The sequence below is a fragment of the Coccinella septempunctata genome, chromosome 7 (genome assembly GCF_907165205.1).
Source record: "Coccinella septempunctata chromosome 7, icCocSept1.1, whole genome shotgun sequence".
NCBI classification, from domain to species: domain Eukaryota; kingdom Metazoa; phylum Arthropoda; class Insecta; order Coleoptera; family Coccinellidae; genus Coccinella; species Coccinella septempunctata.
Window position 1 is genome coordinate 9,054,115 of NC_058195.1, and position 23,327 is coordinate 9,077,441.

Sequence of the window (23,327 nt, forward strand, 5' to 3'; positions counted from 1 at the left end):
CAGATAACCCTGGCTGTGTCATGATGTGTAGTGAGCAGCTCTTTTAATGAATTGGTGTTGTATTTTTGCCCTTCCAGATCTCACCTCAGTTTAACTGCATAGTTTGACCTCAACTCAAACGCTGCTATTGGAGTTGTTGAGTTTGAAATTCCTGAATGAATCCTTGCAACCATGATATACTTTCATTCATTCATTCATTGCTGTATCCCGTTACCGAGAATAAATCTACAAAGAGACTCAAAACTAAAACTATCGGTGCGATCAAACTTATAATTTCTTAGGGCTACTTGCTTTGTGTGAAGAGACCCAACCGTGACCTACAGAACCTTCCACACTGCGAGCATGGGTAGTCACCAACCAGATCTGGCCACCGCTGTATTCTTCTTGAGTCTCCATTATAACTGTGGACCAAAGTCCTCCACTGTGATCCAAATATCATGATATAAAAGCATAGGCGACAGAGTATTTGCAGGCCTCTGCAACTTTGGGAAGAGTTTTATTTATATGTTATATGTTCCTTCCTGTTGCAGGTTGGAATTTTATGAGAAATCAGAATTCTTATAGCATTTGGATGATAGAATTGGGAAGGATAGTTGAATCATCACAGGAAAATATCGAACAATTTTTAAAAATGTGTTAATTTCTTAAGAGAACTTTCCATCCAAGAAGACAGAATATAGTTGAGTAAAGCTTGGAATTTTTCTGAGCTCCCCTGTACTTTTATAACACATTACCGGTTCGTCTTCAAAAAAAGTACCATGGAAAATAGGAAGTAGTTCTTGACGTTCCAATACCCCACTACGTTTTCAACCAATTTCCAAGTGATGTTGATATCCTTACCGGTTTCTTATAGGAGTTGAACCAAGCACGCTTACCACATATTATCCGTATCTAGTTCAACACATCACATCAATTTCTATTAAAATAGATAATTCGCGTGTGTAAGTGTTATCGGACTTCACATTAGTGCAACAATAAAAAAAATATCGTGCCTGCTCTAACCATCATAGCAGGCTATTTCGGAAAATGTGGCGCAAATTGTATCATCTGGCTTTGGCCCTTATGTACATAGGAGTTGTGGGTATAAATTATGGAGCAACCCCTGTTGGGGAGCCAATTCTTAGGGGCTTTATGGGTGGCATAGGTGGAAAATGGAAATTTTTAACAATATGGAATTTGGTGAGTCATAAATTAATGTTGTATTCTTGTCATATGCATTCGAGTATTTTCACTGTACCTATCGCGATTATCATATTATATGCTTGAATATTTTGTATTTCTAGAAAGATATATGGGAACATTACTGAAAATATTTGGAAAATTTCAAAAATATCCTAATCCCAATCTGATTACTTTTCAAACTACTCGTATAAAGCAAATCTACTGGCAAGAATGAAAAGAAAAAACTATCGTGAGACAAACCTTGCATTGGACCAGAAATTTTTTTACAAAAATATCTCAAATGAATTTCATCTAATCGTAATCAACCTTCTTAACGATTGAAATATGAAATATGTCATTAAACATTAAACTGAGTTTTCAGCAACTAATCTCGTTAAAAATATTATAGCGTAAGAAAATAATACGATTGAACTCAAGTTTATTGGGATTAAATCGTTGAAATATTTGAATTGTAGAGATTTCTATCAGAGTAGATTGTAGATTGGATGTTGAAATAACAAATATTTTTGATAGCTCTCTGCACTGAGTTTGTACTCGAAAATTAAGTACTTTCAGATATTGCTGATGAAAACAACGCATGCGTTAAGTCAAATAAAGAAGACTATTATAAACTATTCCAAACTGAAAAAAACCTTTTTCCTCAGTAGCTGAGCTTAGTGAAGTGAAACAGTGTTTCACAAAAATCATTTATCAAATTATCTTGATGGTTAGGGGAGGTCCGGGAGACTTGCTCAGGTAGGAGACTTGAACCACCTCAAATATTTCAATTCAAATTTCGAGCTACCGGTATCGTAAATAGTTTGCGACATACTCGTAACAAGGCAAAACTAGTGGAGGCTCCATTTTAGCCTCCATCAGAACAGTTCGGGAGTGAGAGGGTTGAACGTGATTTTGTTGTTAGGAAATAAGAAATTGAATAATTTTTGTTTGTTATACTGTCTGAAAGGTTTAATAGGTGCGTGGTTTTAATTAATTTTATTGCTTTCATTGATTAATATTGTTTTACAAACGATGAGACTTTTTAATAATAGTTATAAAAGTTTCTGGAAAACATCTGTTGAATATACTAAAAGGGAGTGCTGGAGACTTGACCCATGCTATGGTCTGGAGATACAATCAGTGGTCCAAGTTTCCTTCACTGATCTTAGATTATAGTTTGCTTCAAAAAAAAAATAAAATTGAAATAACCATAAAAATATACAAAGGTTCAGAAAAGTAAAAAACATCTCGGAAATAAGGGAGAGTGACTCTGAAATAGAAAATATGTACAGTCCCTGGCCATATTATTAGACGCATTGATTCGATGCAAAATCTCAATATTGAATTATTGAATTGAATGTATATGTTACATATACTTCATCTGTAAATGTTTTTCACATATAATATATCATATTCAATAAAAAATATTGATTTATTGATGATTGAACATGAAATTCTAATATTTTGCTGAGCCACCCTGTGTAGCTATGAGAGCTTCATACTATCAAAGCAGAATTGTTCGGTTTGCTGCATTCGAAAATAATGATTTCATATGTGGATTATCGAAATAACGTCCGAACCTGCAGAATGCAAGACGTCCACTGGAAGACATAGTACTGATTCATACTCAAGTACTAATACTACAACATCAAAAATAAATGCCAAATTGAACAATTTAATGAGAGTCGTAGATGAAACTAACATTCTGTGGAAATGAAATTCAAATATTCTGCTTTTTCCTCGAGCAATACCAGTAAATATAAAAAAAATCCTCAGTGCGTCTAATAAATTGGCCAGGGACTGTACTTCATACGCTGGTACATTTGATGATGAAAATCTTGCAGAGACAATCGTTGGTCATTGGAAATTGTTTTCTTTCAATGTTTTTCCTGATAAACAAACTTATGGTCAAGTCTCTTTCACCCCCTGTTCAACTCTCCTATGGGTTAGGGAGACATGAGCCAATTTTCAGTTCCTAAAAACAGACTGCTGTACTCCAAAATGTTCATCTCACAATCACTCTTCTATTATCCATCGTTACCTATTTGGGCATGATATCTTCACGCAAAAAATGAGTTGCTATCATTTACAGATTCAACTTAAGCGGATTCAGAGTGAAAAGGGGTTCAACTCTCCCGGACTGCCCATACACTTATAGTATTCATTTTATTATCTAATGGTGTTAACTTTAAAATTCTGGGCAGTGTATTTCTTTCTTTTTCCTATCCTCCCTTTCACGAAGCATCTTGTTAAAGTTCTTCGCAATGCTCACTTTTGTTTAGAGAGGCCCAGGTTCTCTGACTTAATTCTCTCATTATCTGTATCTTCCCTACATATTCTGAGGATTGTCTCATGGGCTACCCTATCTATTACTAAATGTAGAGCAGTGAGATTGTGATGAACCTTAGTGACCTTTATGGTAAGGGAAATGAAAAACACACATAACTACCTAAAGGGGTGGAACAACTAAAACCCAACAGCCCTCAGTTCAGTGATTTAACCGATTTAAGGAAGGTGATTTCCCATTAAGTCAGTCGTCCAAATAATATATGTTGAACTAGAGGTCCGAGCAGAAAAATAATTAGGGAGAAAATTTCTGAAACCAGTGTTTTTGTTATCTATTCGTTCCCCTTCCTCTTACTGACATCAACCGCTTCATTCCCAATAGTTCAGACTCCCGATACTGCTTGAAATCTCCAATCATAAGTATTATAAAATTAATTAAAATTATTCGCATTCATTAAAGATGTGTAATAGAGATGAATATCTTGATGAATTCCTGCAATTACAAGTGAGAAACTGCTTCCCAATAATTTGAATCGCCTAATTAATGTACATATAAATATTAATTAATATATTTTTTCCATGTATCGGTGAAGGACAACCAAATACTTAATTCATTCAGACACCACCTACTGAAAAAAAAATTTCAAGAAAATGAAATATAAGTGAGTCTAAACAACGCCAGTATGAAAATCAACGTGTCATACGCAAATATCCGCTTGGACTGTTTCAATTGGCTACTCCTTATAGTCCTTTTAGTCATTCTAAGCGAAAAAACAATATTGAAGAAATTATTGTCTCTGGGTGAAAAACTTTTAATATCAGTGAGTAGGTATATTTTCGATCTATACACTAGATTGTTAAAAACACTTATCGTAGATTCTAGACCAGTGATAAAAAAAATGTAATCAAATCTACTCCACATATCAAGTTGTTTATTCTCTTCACAAACCGCCACGTGTTTCACTCTACTAATTCTAGTCGGAGGCATCATATTGTTTTTATGATTACATTCAGTATAATTTCCTCATTGCATTGGCTATTACAGCATGGTCAACGACTCCTTTGAAGTTTGGCAACTTTGATTACGAAAGTCCAACTTTCTGCTCACTTTGAAATAGACAATAGGAGTTTGTGCTTGCTCTAGTGAGCATCTATCAAAACGCGGTGTTCAATCGACTCCTTGATTATCACCATTTTCATTTTTCAACCTACCTTTCCTCTCCTTATCTCAAAGGTATCACCGATTCTATCTGTGCAGTGCATACTCGACAAGTTTCTGTATTGGATGAATTTCGGTCGGAAAATTTGAAAAATTCGTGAAATGCCTACAACAAACACTATCGTGCACGGTGTAGTGCTGCTGAATTATGTTGGGAGTATTGGTTATGATCTTCTTTACGTCAGGGTTCCACCTGAGGCGATAAGGTTCAACACATATGGCGGAAGAATGAAGTTTTTGACGTTTTGGGATATGGTAAGATGGACTTTTGAATGATTACACGAAAGGATATCGATGCAGGGTGCTTATCCATTCGTATGTACTTATTTGGTGACAGTAGAATCAGTTTCAGGTTTTTCTTTTGGTTATTTTCAATCTGCTTCAAATTTTTCTCACCAGATAGGTACCTCTATCACAAGTGTAGATATAACAAAGCGAAAGTAAATTTGCATCTTTGACTCTGAATCCTTGACATTGTACCTCGATAAATTAGATAAGAATAAACAACAGAAAATGATCTTTACATCCAAATGATTACCTTGAATTCATTTGCTTTCGAATAAATTAAATATTATTAATCAACGATTTACAAATTGATATTCAAAATTCTTCTCTGAACAATAGCACCTATTTCTCATTATGAAATAAAAAAACACAGCGCCAGGATGTTACGTCAACAAAATTATGTGTGTCCACTGACCCTTGCATTGAAAAACACGGCTTTTTGAATCTCTTCACTGGCGCGGTTCGATTTACAAACATTTAAATATTCTCTACCAATTTTGCAGTTGTTTCTAGAATAGCATTGATGAATCATTTCATTTTCTTTTCAATTGATATCTTAATTGGATGAATCAAATTATTTCCCAGCAGCTTCTGCAGCTACAACCAAAGAGTAACCTGAGTAACAGCAGTTGTTACTCTTTGCTATAACTACAGGAATTGATTAGGATATGTGTTATCTCCATTAATTATTGTTTTATTCTAATTACAATTACTTTCCTAATATTTTCGATTCCGGATATGAGAGACTATCGATGTTTTGAACGATCTGATCCAGAAATAATAACCATTTCATCACTTGATTCATAATTCGCCATGTAAAATAATTAGATTGGGAGTGAACATCTTTCACACTATATAATCACTTTGAATGTTCCCACTATGAATTGAATTTTCTGAAATGTACCTACTTGGCCAGTTCATGAGCCTATATATGACCTCTAGGGGTGAAACAGAGTTTCATCATTTCATTTCGGGCAATAATTAAAATGAATTGACTACAAAAAGTCCAAATAGAACGAAAATAATTTCTTTAGAGCTGTTCATAATAATATATACCTAACTCCTGACCAGACTCTTTGTTTGCAATTCCTCTCCAAATAAAGGGCGTTAGATCGGGTGGACGTGGTGGCCAGACATGGCGACCACTCCAAGCTGGTTTTCAAAAAACCTATACAAAATATTATATAGGTAGATTTTCAATTGTGTTCTGTGTTATGTGAAGAAGCACTATTTTCTTTGGAATCATGAGTTCTGAACATGTTTCATCAATTTCAATCAATATTTCTGAATATCTATATTCTAAATGTTAGAAAGTATTCGAATTATGAAACACAACCTTTCAATTAACTGTTAGAAGTTATATAACGTACCATCGTAAAAATGAACATCAAAAATTGTGTTATTTTTTATGGCATGATGAACATCAAAACTCCAGTATAGGTATACTGGATTTTCGTCCTGATAATTACCATTAGGAATGTACCATTCTTATTAAATTTGACAATCCAAAAAACTTTCATCTTATTGGACTCAAATAATCAGCATTGTTCCATAAAACTGTACAGTGTGGGCAAAATTCGTTGTCTCCTGAGAGGATCTTGAGAATTATTTTTAGCAAAAAATGAGATTTTGACGATTTTGAAAGGTTCTTATTATAACTTTTTTGTCTTCGAAGTTACAGATCTGAAACTTGAACCTTCTATAGGACCTTTTCGCGTAGAATCCACTGACGAGCTCAAAATATTCCTTCATTTCGAAGCATTAGGCGAATTTTCGTTTTTTTAATGCAAACTTTTATTGAATTTGTTATTTTTGAATTGGAAAAAAATCTTTTGTTAATAGATTCTAGATTCTATGTGTAAAAGTGCCTAATAAGGTTCAAGTTCAGATCTGTATCTTTAAAGACAAAAAAGTTATGAGAATTTTTCGAAATCGTCAAAATCTCATTTTTTGCTAATAACTCAAAAACGAAGAATCGTAGGAGGCTTCAGTTTGCAGCATTCTTGGTTTCTCTGAAAAAGAGCTAGGAAATGTGTCATCTTTTTTCTTTTATCTCTCATAGTTCTCGAGATCTCCTCAGTAGATAACGTATTTTGCCCACCCTGTACTTTTATCATTTTTACGACATCATTTCCTTGTTTCTTTCAAATCTTGCCGAACGTTTGTACGAAAAAACCACGGCATGTACATATCTGAATACGGCCCTGAGGACGTCTTTAACCTTTTGGATGCCCTGACAAGTTTATGATGAAAGGGTCCCAATAAGTTGGCGTTGTTTAGCACCTTTTTAATATTTATTGGTGCTTCCCTAAAATAATTTGTTTGAGTAAACATATGGGAATGGAATAAGGAATTAATGGCTCGGACTAGTGGAAATCATCATAGTGGAAATCACCATTTCCTTATACCCAGTCCGTCCCTGTTCTTGCGCATTGGAAAACGACCCACCATGCAGACCAGTCTCTCTGTCTTGCTCCAATCCATTCTCCAAAGGGAACCTCAGTGAAATTCCCACGATGTCCCCTAATCATATTGCCAACAAATAAAATCCGAGCTCTTCAGTGCGATGTGAAAGGTGGAATCAAAGACTCTAGTGGAATATTAAAAATTTGAAGCAGTCGCGACCAGCGGACGTCATGATCAAGTTGTTCGGCACCTCCCGGGCATAGCTTTAAATTACGAAAAAATACGTTTTCGATATCCCACGTCGAAAGCAGAGTCGATAACCCCTTGAAGGATCGTGTAACCTTAACATTGGATTACATACATCCAAGTTTTCATGTCCTGTTGATCCCGGTGCAGTTTTCAGTCTTGTTTTCGTTCGTGTTGGTTGAAAATGGGAGTAGCTACTTTAGTTCATGCGATTTTTGCTGTGCATTTTTGGTTCGGATGCTACTATGATTGGTTTCACGTGAGAATCCCTAAAAATGAGAGTGAGCAGATGGGCTTCAGCTTCGGCAACACGGAGAAATTGAAGTTTTTGACTTTCTGGAATGCGGTGCGTATGGGGATTTATCATGGGAAGGTCCACCCCATCCAATTTCAACTCCCTTTCGAACCTCCAACACTTTTATCCATTCACATTATCCCTCTGTTCACCCACAATGATTTATCAATTATTAAAATCTATTTCATCTTGATTTTTATGGATTATATAATATCCTGCTTTCTTTTCTGAAAAATTCCTTGGATTCCAATCGAAATTCATTCTGATTGATAACTTGATCCTAAAACTTTTTTTGGCGAAATATAAATGGTGGATGCGCAATATGAGCAAATATTGTATGCACCCTAGTGAAGTTTCTCAAAATCGAAATTTATTTAAAAATTGCAGTTGGGCTGATTTCGAAACCTGAAACCTTCATTTATGAACAATTAAGATTTGGGAAAACGAATTATTATGATACTGATCAAAGTTCAGACTCCAAACGTCGATAAATGCTATAGAGTACCAAACATTTTAAATAAAAGGATATAAGTAAATGACTTTTAACTACCTAGTTCAGGACAGTGAATTGTATTTTCAAAAATGTTTGATATTTGTAATGAAATTCGAAAAGAACCCTACGTACATCCATGATCTCAATTCATTATATAATAACAGTGATTTTTTCATATCTCATCATGTAGATGTGTGAAAGCTATGAAAATGAAATGAAAGCATACATACATATTCATGAAAAAATCGCTCACGAATGAAACTGACATATTTATAATAATATTTCGCTTGACTCATCAGGTCAACACAAATAAATAAATAGAGAAACATTTTCGACTTTATTCAATGCACACAAAGTTGGATTTCAATCAAAATAATTGCAAACGAATGTGTTCAAGGTGAATAAAATGAAAATTAAGTCAATCTTATTCGATAATTATTTTTCATGAAAAAATATGAATAATCCTTGGAGTATATTGTCTATACAATGCAAAAAGTGTAATTGACTCGATAAAAAAATCTGATTATGAGATCATTTATGAAAGAGTTTGAAATACAATCTCAATCGTTGTTTCGACCTTGACTAGAATTGGAATTGATTTTTAAATCTTTTAACCACAGTTTCAAACATATATACGCAAGAGCACTTGAGTAGTTTTTCTTCTATAGATACTCGTCATGTTATCACAACCTTATTTCCTCTCTTTGAATTTTACTCTCTGTATACATTTACTTTTTTCTCATTTAATTCAACGTAACAATAACTACCTATATCGACTTCGAATTATCCCACATTTCACTTATTAATAACTAACTTTTGGACCACTATTATATCTTTTACCTTCATTTCTTTTCTTTTTATCCCTGTAGCTCGTTGCTCGCGTGTGGGTTTTGTGCCAATAAGGAGCTTATACTTAGTTAGAGTATAAGCTCATTTTATTGGGTTTGTGCTTCAGGGAACTCAATAATTTCATTGTTTGGCTGACTGAACAATTCTCTTCCATTCTCCTCTATTTCTGACCTTCAGAAATTAAATTGCAATTTTTTTTCCAGCTGCTACAAGGATTATTCTTCTCGATATGTCTACTGAACGATATAGTAGGAACTAATGAGCCAAACCCGAAGAATACCCCAATAATAAGGAAAGTTAAAGATACGGTAAGTTCAGCATTTAAATTAGAGAAAATTTCATAGATCTTAAAAAAGATGTACTAAAAATGAATACCCACAAAAATCAATTTTACTCGACTGCGCCAGAACAATGTTGTATGTATGTATGTACCAGTATTTATATGTATCATATTCTTTTTTACAGCTCTTCGCTTCCTTGGCTTTCCCGCTTTCGATGTTTGTAGGCCTGACTTTCTGGGGACTCTACGCCGTAGACAGGGAACTTGTCTTCCCCAAGGTTCTAGACAAGTACTTTCCTGTATGGCTGAATCACGTGATGCACACCAACATCATGATCTTCGTCTTTATCGAGATGATTATGAATTTCCGTTCGTATCCGAAGAGGAAAACTGGCATTTCCATACTCGCAGCGTTCATGGCCTGCTACTTAGTTTGGATACACATCATCCACCATTATTCCGGAATTTGGGTTTATCCTGTCCTAGAGGTCCTTAATTTACCCTTGCGAATAGTATTTTTCGCAGCGCTGCTAGTCTTGATAGTATTTATGTATTTGTTAGGGGAAGGACTGAACAATATATTGTGGTCTAACCAAATCAAAGCAGTTAAAAGCAATAAGGCGAAGAAGAGACATTAGACTTGTTATTGATCTAGGGTAGCTATTACGTTGTTATAAAAATTTTAATTTTTCATTCGTAGTGTTTTATTTCATTTTCTCACAAATAGTATAAGAATAATGCCTAGGGTTTCTGCTGATGGTAGGGAATGGGCCTCTTATCCAACGTACAAAAAACCAACTTAAAAGTTGGCCCTTTTTTTATTTCACAAGTATTGTATGAAGCCCCTCTAAAAGACCGACACGCCCTCTGGTGGTAGCCAGAGTAAGCCGATAATGGCTGTTTCTTTGTGATTTCAGAATACTCTATGCAGTAGTTCTACTGTCTTGTCTCCTTCGTATGTCAGTCTCTAACCTCAAAAAATTCAAAATTTGACAACATGGATTTCAGGGAATTGTGAGTTTTTTTACCACTTTTAATTATTGAAGATATTCTAATTGATCAGAAAATTGTTCCAGAGCGGAGAAATACTTCAAATTTCACAGTGAACCTTTGAAGAAAATAGAATTGCCCTCTAGTAAGTTTTTTTTGGAATCTCCAAATGAAGTCAAGGATAAAATAGAACACTATCAGGATATTCTCAAGAAATCTTTAGAATATGTGAGGGTAGAAAGAAGGTTTGAAAGATCTTTAACAATCGTCATTTACTTTTATTGAGGTAGCTCAATGAGTATTTCAGATGTGCTAGAAGCAAAGGAATCTGGTTAGAAGATGTGGCTTTGTGTAGAGTTACTAAAGTTGTGGGAAACATACTGAAAAACTTTGGATTTCAGGATAAGAGTGGTATTTATTTGTTACCTGAAGAAACTTTATTCTTGGTCGAACAGGTACATTTCTGCAGTAGTTGAATAATATAACTTTATTAATTTCCCTAATTTCAGAATAAATTAGAACTAATGAATAAAACTGAGCAAGTTAGTATATATGAGGCATATACCTTAATTATGAAAAATATTACATTAAAAAAGTATAGAGTATATAAAAACTTGGTTGAGCAAGGTTATAAGCTTCTCAATAAAGAAGCAATCAGAAAATTTTATGCTGTACAGAAAAAAAGCAGTCAAAGCTCAGTGAAAAATAACAAAAAAAGGAAACAGTCTAGTTCCAGTACAACTGAGAAAGAAATTGAAGTGAAGAAAAGTAAAAGAAATTATGAGGAGAGATTTAATGTGGGAAAAAAAAATGATCATAAACAAGATATTGATTTTACAGAGTTATTTGATAACCTTAGGAAACAGGGGCCAAGACTTGTTTTACCAAGTGAAACATCAAAACATCCAGACTATTTTGGTTTCTTGCCAAACTCAAGATCAAAGCATAACCATGAGTTTAATTTGTATATAAGGTATTCAACATGCTTTCTGTTTGATATTGATCTGAAAGTTTCATTCAATTTACCATTAATAAAATGTTCCAATATGCTACTAAATTGGAAAATATAATCAGGAAAAAAATTGTCTTAAGCTTTCCGTTTGTATCAAAAGGTGAAGTTGGCCCAGCACTTAAAAACTTTTGTGCCTAATTGTGTTAGGTTTGGTGAAATATCTTAAGAACCATATGAAAAAATTTTCATATTTTTCTGAAAATCAAAAGGTGCTAGGAAAACTTCACAAACATAAAATATTGACTAATTTTTTTGCTTCTACTGTTGATCGTTCACTAATTGTTTTTTTTTTCAGAGAAGGAATTGATTCGAATGACTTCGATAACTATGAGCATATTCCTAATATATTTGCTATATGTACAAATGACAATGTGACGTTTTGTAGATACCCAAATATAAATATACCAATAATAAACGTACAACATGGTACTTAAAATCAGTGTTTCAATGACAAATTAGTATAGAAAAAACAAGATAATACATTCTATTCTAATCTGAACATCATAAATAAGAATGAACAAGATAACAAAAACTCAACAACTTAATACTGTTAGCTATCACTATTCAACAAAAAATGGCACTAATTTTGTCTAGATCTTTCTAACTAAATAGCTCATTAGTAATGAACCGTTTTAATAATTTCTCAGGTCTCAGAAAATGAGGAAATGATAGAATTTAAACTAGGCTCAAGACCAGCCAAAATTTATTCCAGTCATTTGGTAAAATCTATTATTGAATGGCCTATAGAAATCTTTCAGTCTCTGCAAAACAATTCTGTCAACTTTGGGATGATTTCTACCCTTTGTTTTACCCAGACAGTGAGGTGCACTATGTCCTTCACTTTTAAAAAGACAAGGAAAACCTTTTGTCGCATTGAAATAAAAGTGTTTCTCATTTATAACTTGCTTTAAGCCTAAGAAATTTTGAACACGATGGAGTTCGGCAGCTGGATCGTATACTAATCTTTCTCCACTCACAAATAGGAATTGAGAAAGTGGAAAATACTTTAACCATCGGGTTAGATACCTTGCATACATTCCGAGCTTAATAGGTCCCCATGATGTATCTATCAGATTTCCTATACTTCCGTTAATGAAAACCAATGATTCGAATTTATCCATTTCTGGCCTTTTAGATACTGCTTGAGTATAGTCAGATATTGCTCTTGTTACAGGATTTCTTACAACTACAAGTAATTTAGTGGAGGGATTCATGTGATTAACTCGTTTTGGAGCTTCTTTAGTAATGAAGTAGGATGGAGTTTTTTCTATAGTTTGTTGACCTTCTAATGTTGGGGGCATATGGGATCTGTACCACTGAAAGCCTGACATAATGAATATTAAATGATGATCTAGTCACTTACTGAGAAACATACCTTTCATATAATTCTTGTCAAAAAAGTGGATTTCGCTACCAGCTGCCCTGACATCCGGATGTATTCTAATGAATTCTAATAATGCCCTTGTACCTCCTTTCTTAACCCCGATAATCAGAGCACTAGGTAATTGCCTCATACCTTGGTCTTGAAAATATTTATACTTTGAAGATATGTCTGTTTCATTGCTCTCTAATAGTGGAACAAGGCGAACATTGGTTGTATAATGATCTAAAGAACTTTGATGAATACTTATAGGGTTCCACTAAAAACAAAAAGCAATATAACGAGGGCCTAAGGATTTGAGTTCCAATTTAATACCCTTGGAATTGACTTGCTAATACTTTTCACTAGACAGCTATTGAAGGTAAATGTGATGTAGAAAGATATAACAGTTAGCAAAAAAAGGGCTAAGATTATTTTTCTGGATACAATTACTTCCATCACTATTCTACAAAGGCAATCATTGAATTCTTGTGGGAGGTAGAAGTTTTATGTAGTTTTCTCTTGGGAAAACCATTATTCGATGCTTGCGAGGCACTAATGCATAATTATTTCCCAAAGTTTCACATTATTTTTATTCATTCCTCTAATGAACTTCAGAACATCCGCTATCAAATTGTTTACATCGCGATATTTCTATGTTTTCTTGAATTCTATGAAGGGAATGTGAGGTTAATGTCCAGTTTTCAAAATTGGCGCTGAATTAATTAATTAATTACCAATATGCAGTCTTTCTTGAAATCCGGAAAACTGGGAAGCTCATGCCTTGATAAAGGCGCATCTACTTCGAAAACGTCTAAAAAATCGAAGCTAGTCCCATGGGTTGAAAAATAGTGAGTACAATCTACGTAGATTATTCCATAGTTTACAGATGGATTACATTTTAGTCGCCCAGAAACTGTAAATGATGTTGTGGAACAGAACGAAGTTGTGGCAGTCCTTGAGCAATGTATCAGTGGAGCTGATTTACCGAATTTGCTCTTTTATGGACCTCCAGGTACTGGTAAAACTAGTACGATATTAGCTGCTGCTAAACAACTCTTTGGAGATATTTACCGAGAGAGGATTTTGGAGTTGAATGCCTCTGATGAGAGAGGAATACAAGTTATAAGGGATAAAGTGAAATCTTTTTCTCAGTTAACTGCCAGTGCAGTAAGACCTGAGTATGTTCTATTACCTTGATGTAAATTTCTCTAATATGCTGTTTTCAGTGGAAAACCTTGTCCTCCCTTCAAAATCGTTATCTTAGATGAAGCTGATTCTATGACGCATGCAGCTCAGGCAGCTTTGAGGAGAACTATGGAAAAAGAAACAAAAACCACAAGATTTTGTTTGATTTGCAATTATGTCTCGAGGATTATAGAACCATTGACTTCTCGTTGCAGTAAATTCAGATTTAAGCCACTGAATGAAGCCAGGATTCATGAACGGTACTTATCCTGATTCAGCTTTTATTTTTTTATATGCCCTAGTATGTTGTTTGCAGGCTTAGGTTAATATGTGACAAAGAAGGAATCAATTGTGATGACACCACTTTGAATACCTTGGTAGAAACCAGTGGAGGAGATATGAGAAGGGCCATAACTTGTCTTCAGAGTTGTTCAAAATTACAAGGAAGTGATTCACCTATAAGCGAGAAAACTGTGTTGGAAGTGACGGGGGTAAAGTTGAATTAAGCACAGACCAATTGAATTCATCTAAAGAATGAATATTGTTTTCAGGTTGTTCCTTCACATTGGTTAAATGAATTTGTTGAAGTATGTAAAAAAAAGAATTATATGGAGGCAGTGGATTTCATAAAAAAATTTGGATATGAAGCATATTCTGCATCTCAGGTACACTTTGTTTTCAATTATAACTTGAATAATATATTGACTTATATTTTTACAGTTTTTGGAACAGTTCAATGAGTATTTGATCGAATCAGACATTTTTTCTGATGAGCAAAAAGCTATTATAGGAGACAAATTAGGGGTGAGTACTTCATGATAGAAACAAAATGGCAAAGTGATATCGTTAAATTTTCAGAGTGTTAACTTTTATGTGCAAGATGGTGGCAGTGAATATATTCAACTGTGTTCACTTGCAGCAACAGTTTGTATGGTTTATTCTTAAAAATATGTTACAAGTAACTTTTTTCTGCAGTTTATAATAAATTATTTTCAATATTTACTAACTTTTATTCAGTAAGTCAATACAATTCTTTTGAACTAGTGTATATTGGCTGTGAATTTTCCATTCAATTATTTTTCTATTTTCATTGTTGTAAAAAGAGTAAAAATTGTATGTGAACCAATACGATATGACTAGGTAAAAAAAATTATTTAAAAATGCAACAATATATAAAGATTTAAAAAAATAATACATAATATTGTGATCAAAATTAATCTGTACCGAAGTACTTTTGGCCAAAATGGTTCGGAGCAACATGGTGTATTTCTGAGGTCAGTATTTTCAGTTTGGGGTAAGACTGTAGAATTGCATCTACAGCCCTAGGTGTACAGAATAAATTACTTAATATAATACATTCTTCTTGCACTCCATGTTCCTTTAATACATTCACAGCCTGACTTACTGTGTTTCCTGTAGACATAATGGGATACATAAGAAGCACATGTCTTTGTCCTATATCTTCTGGAAACCTAGCATACACCACTCTAGCGTCATGAGTTTCAGCGTCAGATTCTACTAAAATTTTTCCTATCCTAATACTACGACAACAATCTCTTAAACCTTGTTCCATAGCTTCACCCGACCGTATAATCGATACACCACAATTACCTGATTTGTACTTCAAGCCGTTGTAAGTAGCTCCCGTAGGTGTAGTCACTTGGCAGTCTGTGAATGGTAATTGGTTAAGGCTTTCCTCTATCACCAAACGTATAAGTCTATCAGCATAAAACTTGAAGTCACTTCTTGTGGTATTTTTATCCCTTAATATAGTTTGCAACTCCTTTATTTGATCATTAGGATGTAGGATTGTCAGTCGTTTATACTCCTTGCAATAATTTTTCATGTCTAGAGATTCGTCAGTTTTAGACATTTAAGAAGCTTGAGTTTCCAATTATTAGTTTTGTTCAATATTATATTTTTACCACTTACTTATAAGTGGAAGTGCAAGTGATGCCGCAAACTTTGAGGTTAGAATTATTGTTTGTCTATGGTTAGAATCGACACAGTGCCTTTTTTTATCAAGACTTTGGTCTATGCTTCTTGTGCTCTAACCTAATTTTTCTGCCAAATTTTTCATCGAAGAGTTTTTGGTTATATACATTTATTTCCGATTTCGTACCTGTATATTTTTACCTTGCTTAACGAGATTCATAAAACATGTTTCTATCAATAACAAATAGCCATTCTGAAATATGGAGGCTCTAGAAGAAAAATTACGGGAAGCGGCTTGTTTGGGCGACTTAGAAACTGTTGAAAAATTGACCAAACAAGATATAAATATAAATTCTAAACAAAAAGCCAACGGATGGTACGAGATTCTCTTGAAGGTGTCATTTTATTTTAACTTGATTCCCTTATAGGACTGCTCTACATTGGGCTTGTAAAAAGGGGCATGAGGATATAACTAAACTTTTATTAAGCAGGGGAGCTGATCCGACCATTGTCAATAACAAGAATGAAACACCAGCAGATATTTGCTCAAGTCCTTCAGTTTTCAATTCATTTATGGATGGGATATCACTAGCCAATAATCGTTTGTATGAGTTCAAGCTTCGAACCAATATCTTGAAAAATTCCAATCAGACTGATCCAACATTATCAAGAATTAAACATTCGAATATAACTTATATGCCTTCTACCATGTTGCCATCCATTGTACCGGATGAGGGTATGTTTATATTTTTTTGAAAGTATCTGGGTATTTGAAGTTACTATGTTTTCATATAAATTGCTCGGTTTCACTAATAAGTACTATAACTTAGTTCTGTCTAGAAAATGCTCAGTTGCTCTAAATATAAGAAAGACAGTGTTCATATCAAGTTCCAAAGACATTTTCACAAATCTTGCTTTAGAAGATTGGCTGTATAAAAATTATGATTTTAAAAGTCATCATGTGTTGTTAATGTGGCAAAGTGACCCTTGTGTAGTAATTGGTAGACATCAAAATCCTTTCATTGAGGCTAACATAGCTGAGTTAAAAAATATTACAAAGGATGGTGTAAGTTTAGCTAGGAGGGATAGTGGAGGTGGAACAGTATTCCATGATAATGGAAATTTAAACTTATCGTTTTTATCAACACATGAATGCTACAATAGGAAACATAACTTAGAAATTATATCAAGAGCAATTTTGAAAGAATGTGGGTTAAACATAGAAATTAATAAAAGAGAGGATCTAGTCCTTGATGGCTGCAAAGTGTCTGGAACTGCTTCAAAGTTGGGACGACCAAACGCTTATCACCATTGCACATTATTAATAAATGCAAATAAGGACGATCTATCAAGATCATTGGAAAAACTTGACTTGAATATTGAAACGAATGCCACACAATCTGTTCGTTCGAAAATAATGAACTTGAGTGAAAAAAATCCGCAAATTTCTATCGCAAATTTGATCAAAACAATTGGTATAGAGTATATGCGGACTCCTGCATTCCAGGGAAAAAATAAAGCCGTCTACCCCAATATTCCTCAAGGATTTAAGTATATAAATCCATCTGAGGGTGAATTTCCTGGTTTGAATAAAATTAAAGAGCATTTTTCTAGTTGGAAGTGGATTTATGGAAAAACGCCAAAATTTGTTGTCAAACATGACGTTCCACTTCCTAATTTGGATACTTCAGGTGAAAAATGCGTAGCAATATTGACTGTAGAAAATGGGCTCATCTGTAAAATTGAGTTTGTGCTTCCTAAACTTCTCGACGGTTTGGATATCGATGAAAATGTTGACAGTCAGCTAAAAAACAGTGTGTTTGATTTGGATACCTTTATTGTTCTGCAAAAAATATTCGACGAAGCCCTGAACAACAAAGTTTCTTTTGTAGTATAATATACCTCACTCTGCTAATATTATTTAAAATTTATTTGACCCATTACAAGATGTTTTGGGAGGTGCAAAGTTATTCTTTCACTTCAAATGAGTGCTTTTCTTCGAAATATGTATAATGATATCCATATTTTCCTTTTTTTTTGGTGTGAAAAAGATGTGCCTAACTTCAAAGAGAAATTTCTAAATATACAGAAATTATAAATAGTTTTGTGGAGTTCCATGCAAAATAGATTTTAAAAAAATGGTAAATTTTAGATTAGTTTCAGTGAGAATAAGTTAATAATGAAAAACTTGTGTCACAATATGCTGAATTTTATTTGGTTTTTTTAATTAAATTATTTTATGTTTTTTTGTTGGATTGTTTTAATAGTTGTTTATTATTATTGTTATTTTCTTCAAGTGTTTTATTGTTTGAAAATTAAAATTGGGATACTGTTATATTCTGATAATGTTAATAATCTCTACATGGAAATAACGAAGTTGAAAAAAAATAAATTAAAAATGATGAATGAATCTTATATTTTACACAAACCTTTCTTCTTTTGTAAATCTCTAATGAATGAGCCATTAATATTGAAATGATTTCTTTTGGACTCAACTTATGGATTCTTCTCAGTTCATTATTCTTGATTGAAAAAATGATTCAAAACAAAGGTAAAATTTTTTTCAGATATTGTTCTGAAAATTCGTATATCTGGTAGCAATGATCCAGATTTCATAGAAGTGGAACTTCCTAAATGGAAACTCACATACAAAAATCTCTTAAAATTGTGCTGTGAAGAATTGCAATGTTCAGAAGATCAAGTTGAAAGGATTCGCAAGCTGCCTAACACTCGTTTGAGGACCGACAATGATATTGGCAGGCTTGTGAATTTTCAGGAAATTGAAATAGTGATGAAGGGACCACCAGGAAGCGATAAGCCCACTAATTGCTATCAAAGCATATCGACTTGCAAGGATCAAACTATACTGTACTGAAAAATACGGTTCCTGGTAATAGGACATATGTTTTACCATTCCAAAAGTATGGAGCATAAAATTATCACTGTGAATAATTTAAGATATCTTTTTATGTAGCTTGAAAATATTTATATCGATTAGATTTATAATCCTCGCCTTGTGATATCTTCATATCTCAATTTCTTCTGTATTCATTGTGAAGTATGATTTTATTTTGACAAAAAAAAATTTATACAAGTTTTTCAAATTTGGTGATTATAATAGAAGAATGTTATAAGTGATCCATACCCCAGACTTTGAAAATAAGCTTTCTGCGGAAATTTTAATGAAAAAAGTTTGACTAAGTTACCTATATATCCTATGAATATTGATAATATTCTCAAAATTTCTCTACTTTCAAAATAGGTTAGAAAAATATGTATCACAGTAATATAACTGAAAAATATACATGCTTACTTGCTCAATAAAAAAATCGATCTAATTTGTGATTTTTTCAACCTATTTCATTATCGAGTATCCCTACCTAACCTAACCTATTTCATTATCAAGTATACCCCAAAGAAACGTCAAACTGTTACGTTGCTGCAGGCAAAGTGTTTTCAGAACTGGTGTGAGTTAAATAATTGTTAATTATGAATGGTTGAAAATCAATTAAAAAAATTTATCATATAAATATATTTATTGCTTTTTAACAATTACTTCTCCTGTGGGTTTAACTTTCACTCTTACATTCAGTTTGGTGGTGAGTTCTCCTTCAACAACCTTTGAAAGTTTTGGTTTCTTCACTGCAAGTTTGGGTACTTTTACTGTATTGGGGTTAGCTGGAAATAAATAAAAAATAGAAATGAACAAGCTGAATAATATTCAATCTCGATTTTGTTGTTCCATATGAATAACTAGCTTAAATAATGATAAATATTAAAAATGTATTACCTAAAGACACATATATGGGCAATGATGATCCTCTTCTCGCAAATATATTGATGGATCTCATATTTTTCATACCTCCAGGAAACACTTTGTCTATATTTTGGAGAGCAGTGAAAACATTTTCGACCAACTCCCTTTCGCACATTTTGCTATGACCAATTTGTAACATGAAACTATCACCATTACCATGAATTTGGAATGTGCTTTTTTTCATGGCAGCCTCTATATTGCTCTTCAGTTTTAAAGAATCCATTTTAATGGGTGTTGGTATTTTCCTTTTTTTGTAGAAAATTTTACCCAATTGATGAACGACTCTACCACTTATTCTACCATCTACTAAAAACATATCATACAACTCTACCAATCCCCTTTTTAATTCAAAGTTTTCATATTCTGATTTCAATTGATGAAGAGTAATGATTTTCTTGATATTTTCAACTCCTTTCTGTTTGAAGAAATCTTCATAGTACTCGATATGCTTTTCATATTCTTTATTTTTGAACTGTTTCAGATCAGGCACTATAAAACAGACTTCATCTTCAGGATCTAACAGAGAATGTTCCAGTTCTACTCTGACCAATTTTGGATAACATTTGGGTACTTTGATAACATTTAATTGAAGAAATATTGAAAATTTATTATCAAATAGGGGATTTTGTACCTTCGGATTTTCATCTACCAACTTGACGATGTTCCTTACATTTGCTTCAACTAACTCTATTGGCACATTGTATTTGCTTGATATCACTTCGATTTTTGGATCATACGTTTTCAGAGATATTAAATTCTTCAACTTTCTCTGGGGCTTGGTTTTCTCAGGTTTTTGTATGATAATTTTTTGCTTCTGCTCTTTAACTGGTTTCACCTTTTTAGTTTTCGAGGGTCTCACGATCTTTCCATCAAGTTTACTTTTCTTTGATACGGATTTAGTTTGCACAATTGCCATGATGTATAAGGAAACACTCAGCACTTAACAAAAATTCAATATTTTTCACAACGGCAAAACGTGTAAACTCAAAAAGTTAGGTTAACATAACCAGAGAATTTTTTGACTTTGCAGTTCACAGAAATATAATACTCTTCATTCTTTTTTTTTAAAGAAATGGATCATAATATGAAGTTCGATACCTAACCTTTTCAAATTGAAATTATGTTTCCCGCCATGAAAAAAGATCAATGAAAATACAAAATACTGAATTTTTCAAGATAGACTGAGAGAATATATTAGTTATGTCTACTGCAAAAGAAGTAATTTAGTATTATTATTTTGTTGTGCATGTTTTTCAGTTGTTCCTACGGAAATTATGGGTATTACAGGACTACTTCCGTTTTTGGAGAAAGCCACAAGAAATTGTAATATTTCAGAATTCAGAGGAGCCACAGTGGCGATTGATAGCTACTGTTGGCTTCATAAAGGAGCAACAGCTTGTGCAGATGTGTTAGCAAGAGGAGAAGAATCTGATGTGTAAGATTTGAGTTCCACTTTCTTCATCCTAAACCTGTAACATAAAATTTCAGCTATGTGAATTACTGCATGAAATATTTGAATATGTTAAAGAAGTATGACATCAAACCAATTATGGTTTTTGATGGTAATCACCTACCAGCTAAAGCCATTACAGAGAAACGTAGGCGAGAAACTAGAAAAAATGCAAAGGTACGGGCAGCCGAACTCTTACGCCTAGGCAAAAAAGATGAAGCATGGAATTATTTCAGACAAAGTATTGATATTACACCTGCTATGGCATTGAATCTCATAAAGGAATGTAGAAGAAATAATATAGATTGCATTGTTGCTCCTTATGAATCGGACTCTCAACTAGCTTATTTGAATATGAAAGGAATAGCCGATATAGTGATAACGGAAGATTCGGATTTAGTACTTTTTGGATGTGATAAGGTGAATTTTATAGTTCTTTCTACAATTTTATCATACTAATTGTATTGCTTTTGTAGATTTTGTATAAAATGGATGTCAATGGAAATGGACGTCTCGTAGAAAAACATAAATTGCTCTTGTGTATGGACATGAAACCTGACAAATACACCTTCGATAAATTTCGATACATGTGCATATTATCTGGCTGTGATTACTTAGATTCATTACCTGGCATTGGCTTGAAAAAAGCATTGAAATTTATATCCTTAACCGCAGAAACGGATCCTGTCAAGGTAAATTAGGGATTAGGTGAGTTTTTGAATTTTTCAATCCAATTAACAAATTATAGTTTTTAGATAAGCTCCCTAGATATCTCAACATGCGCAATATAGTAATGACTGATGATTATAAGACAAAATTCCTTATCGCCGAAGCAACCTTCAAACATCAGGTAGTATATGATCCCCTGCAGAGAAAATTGACTTATTTAACAGATCCTGCCCTGTGTGGGACTAGACCTGAGCATTGTAAAAATGCTGGAGAATTTTTTGACGAAAAAACTGCTTATCAGGTTGCCATAGGGAATTTGAATCCTTTTTCTCATGAAAAGCATGATGACTGGTCGCCGTCTAAAAATTGGAATAACAGTGTAAGATTATATTTCAGACAAACACTCCTATAATAATGACTCAAGTTTGTTTAGTTCCATAGCATTTGGTCCAACACTTATGTAAAAAAAATATCGAGAACAGAAAAAAAACAATCAGAAAAATCAGAGATGGCTAAAGTACAAGAGATGGAAATGAAGGAGATGATTAGGAAAAATCAAGAAATTGAATGTGAGAGGAAAGCTCGCACCCAAATATTTGAATCTGAACTTGACATTTACTACCAGAATGGTGAAGATAGGAAAATTTCACATGAGTTTAAGAGTGAAATATTTGAAGATAAAAAGGAGAATATGTCGGGAAATTTAGAGAAATCTACCTCAGATACTGTGATAAAACAAGAATCTCCCACATTAACGAGAAAATTTGTGAATCCTTTCCTTAAAAAAAGGCTCAGTAAATTTGGTTCAACTGAACTGAAAACAGATGTCATTGTGAAAAGTAAATATTTTCACTCCGAATCTGTTTCTTCCGAAATTGTGGACACTGATAGAAAAGTCATAAATGATGAAAATGCCTCAGAAACTATAGAAATCGAGGATGACGAAAGAAATAGCAGAAAACGGAAAACAGAATCGGATGAGGTTGACCTAACGAATGATAAAATTGACCCCACAAATGATGAATCTCAAATGAAAGAGGTGAGAAGTGATTTGGAGAAGACTAGAAAATTTTGCAGCCAGGTGAATGCTTGTTTTTTCTTGATGTAGAAAAATCTTGAATCTGATTATTTTCAGCCAACTGTAAGCCCAGCTAAAAGACCCAAGTTGTCCAGATGTCGTTCTGTAGGTTTGCAACCCAAGTCGAAGAAAAGCCAGCCCACTTTACAGGCATTTTTTGGGAGTATGAATTCGAAGAAGAGTTAATTTTTTTTCATTTTAAGATTCTGTTTTATATTTTTTGTACATGAACAAGTTATTTTCAATAAAAAAATCAGTAAGAAATAAAATGCGTTGAATATATTGCATGTTTTATTATTGTTAAACGA

At 33.4% G+C, this 23,327-nt stretch overlaps 9 protein-coding genes across 11 annotated transcripts; 6 read left to right on the top strand and 3 right to left on the bottom strand.

Annotated features, from left to right (window-relative positions):
- The first annotated feature begins 847 nt into the window (after positions 1 to 847).
- On the top strand, positions 848 to 10,213 carry LOC123317273 (androgen-induced gene 1 protein-like). 3 transcript variants are annotated; one of them, XM_044903711.1, is made up of 3 exons: positions 848 to 1,179; positions 9,444 to 9,548; positions 9,706 to 10,213. In XM_044903711.1, exons 1-3 carry the CDS (start codon positions 1,027 to 1,029, stop codon positions 10,156 to 10,158), a joined length of 711 nt encoding a protein of 236 aa, XP_044759646.1. In that variant the 5' UTR covers positions 848 to 1,026; the 3' UTR covers positions 10,159 to 10,213. The 3 variants fall into 3 exon arrangements, with proteins under 3 accessions (XP_044759646.1, XP_044759645.1, XP_044759644.1); XM_044903710.1 differs by lacking the exon at positions 848 to 1,179 and adding an exon at positions 4,474 to 4,921; XM_044903709.1 differs by lacking the exon at positions 848 to 1,179 and adding an exon at positions 7,498 to 7,949.
- A 164-nt stretch (positions 10,214 to 10,377) lies between these two features.
- Positions 10,378 to 11,958, top strand: LOC123317270. The gene is made up of 5 exons (XM_044903705.1): positions 10,378 to 10,534; positions 10,597 to 10,755; positions 10,818 to 10,965; positions 11,020 to 11,483; positions 11,818 to 11,958. The coding sequence occupies exons 1-5, from the start codon at positions 10,518 to 10,520 to the stop codon at positions 11,954 to 11,956; spliced, it is 927 nt and encodes a 308-aa protein (XP_044759640.1). The 5' UTR covers positions 10,378 to 10,517; the 3' UTR covers positions 11,957 to 11,958.
- On the bottom strand, positions 11,950 to 13,355 carry LOC123317267 (heparan sulfate glucosamine 3-O-sulfotransferase 3A1). Its single transcript, XM_044903701.1, has 3 exons — positions 13,219 to 13,355; positions 12,898 to 13,162; positions 11,950 to 12,846 (listed from the first exon to the last, which is right to left on the bottom strand). Exons 1-3 carry the CDS (start codon positions 13,339 to 13,341, stop codon positions 12,209 to 12,211), a joined length of 1,026 nt encoding a protein of 341 aa, XP_044759636.1. The 5' UTR covers positions 13,342 to 13,355; the 3' UTR covers positions 11,950 to 12,208.
- Positions 13,356 to 13,590: 235 nt separating this feature from the next.
- Positions 13,591 to 15,068, top strand: LOC123317266 (replication factor C subunit 4). Its single transcript, XM_044903700.1, has 7 exons — positions 13,591 to 13,733; positions 13,788 to 14,063; positions 14,112 to 14,330; positions 14,387 to 14,561; positions 14,622 to 14,735; positions 14,791 to 14,874; positions 14,929 to 15,068. The coding sequence occupies exons 1-7, from the start codon at positions 13,624 to 13,626 to the stop codon at positions 15,013 to 15,015; spliced, it is 1,065 nt and encodes a 354-aa protein (XP_044759635.1). The 5' UTR covers positions 13,591 to 13,623; the 3' UTR covers positions 15,016 to 15,068.
- LOC123317274 (uracil phosphoribosyltransferase homolog) lies at positions 15,060 to 16,055 on the bottom strand. The gene has a single exon (XM_044903712.1). It carries the CDS (start codon positions 15,941 to 15,943, stop codon positions 15,284 to 15,286), a length of 660 nt encoding a protein of 219 aa, XP_044759647.1. The 5' UTR covers positions 15,944 to 16,055; the 3' UTR covers positions 15,060 to 15,283.
- Positions 16,056 to 16,125: 70 nt separating this feature from the next.
- LOC123317272 (ankyrin repeat domain-containing protein 40-like) lies at positions 16,126 to 19,343 on the top strand. The gene is made up of 3 exons (XM_044903708.1): positions 16,126 to 16,381; positions 16,434 to 16,741; positions 18,573 to 19,343. Exons 1-3 carry the CDS (start codon positions 16,266 to 16,268, stop codon positions 18,878 to 18,880), a joined length of 732 nt encoding a protein of 243 aa, XP_044759643.1. The 5' UTR covers positions 16,126 to 16,265; the 3' UTR covers positions 18,881 to 19,343.
- Positions 16,765 to 18,411, top strand: LOC123317265 (lipoyltransferase 1, mitochondrial-like). Its single transcript, XM_044903699.1, has one exon. The coding sequence runs from the start codon at positions 16,787 to 16,789 to the stop codon at positions 17,900 to 17,902; it is 1,116 nt and encodes a 371-aa protein (XP_044759634.1). The 5' UTR covers positions 16,765 to 16,786; the 3' UTR covers positions 17,903 to 18,411.
- A 179-nt stretch (positions 19,344 to 19,522) lies between the features above and the next one.
- On the bottom strand, positions 19,523 to 20,835 carry LOC123316916 (ribosomal L1 domain-containing protein CG13096). The gene is made up of 2 exons (XM_044903228.1): positions 19,796 to 20,835; positions 19,523 to 19,683 (listed from the first exon to the last, which is right to left on the bottom strand). The coding sequence occupies exons 1-2, from the start codon at positions 20,736 to 20,738 to the stop codon at positions 19,541 to 19,543; spliced, it is 1,086 nt and encodes a 361-aa protein (XP_044759163.1). The 5' UTR covers positions 20,739 to 20,835; the 3' UTR covers positions 19,523 to 19,540.
- Positions 20,836 to 20,947: 112 nt separating this feature from the next.
- On the top strand, positions 20,948 to 23,301 carry LOC123316915 (exonuclease 1). The gene is made up of 6 exons (XM_044903227.1): positions 20,948 to 21,257; positions 21,311 to 21,692; positions 21,749 to 21,964; positions 22,021 to 22,320; positions 22,375 to 23,022; positions 23,077 to 23,301. Exons 1-6 carry the CDS (start codon positions 21,097 to 21,099, stop codon positions 23,203 to 23,205), a joined length of 1,836 nt encoding a protein of 611 aa, XP_044759162.1. The 5' UTR covers positions 20,948 to 21,096; the 3' UTR covers positions 23,206 to 23,301.
- Positions 23,302 to 23,327: the final 26 nt, after the last annotated feature.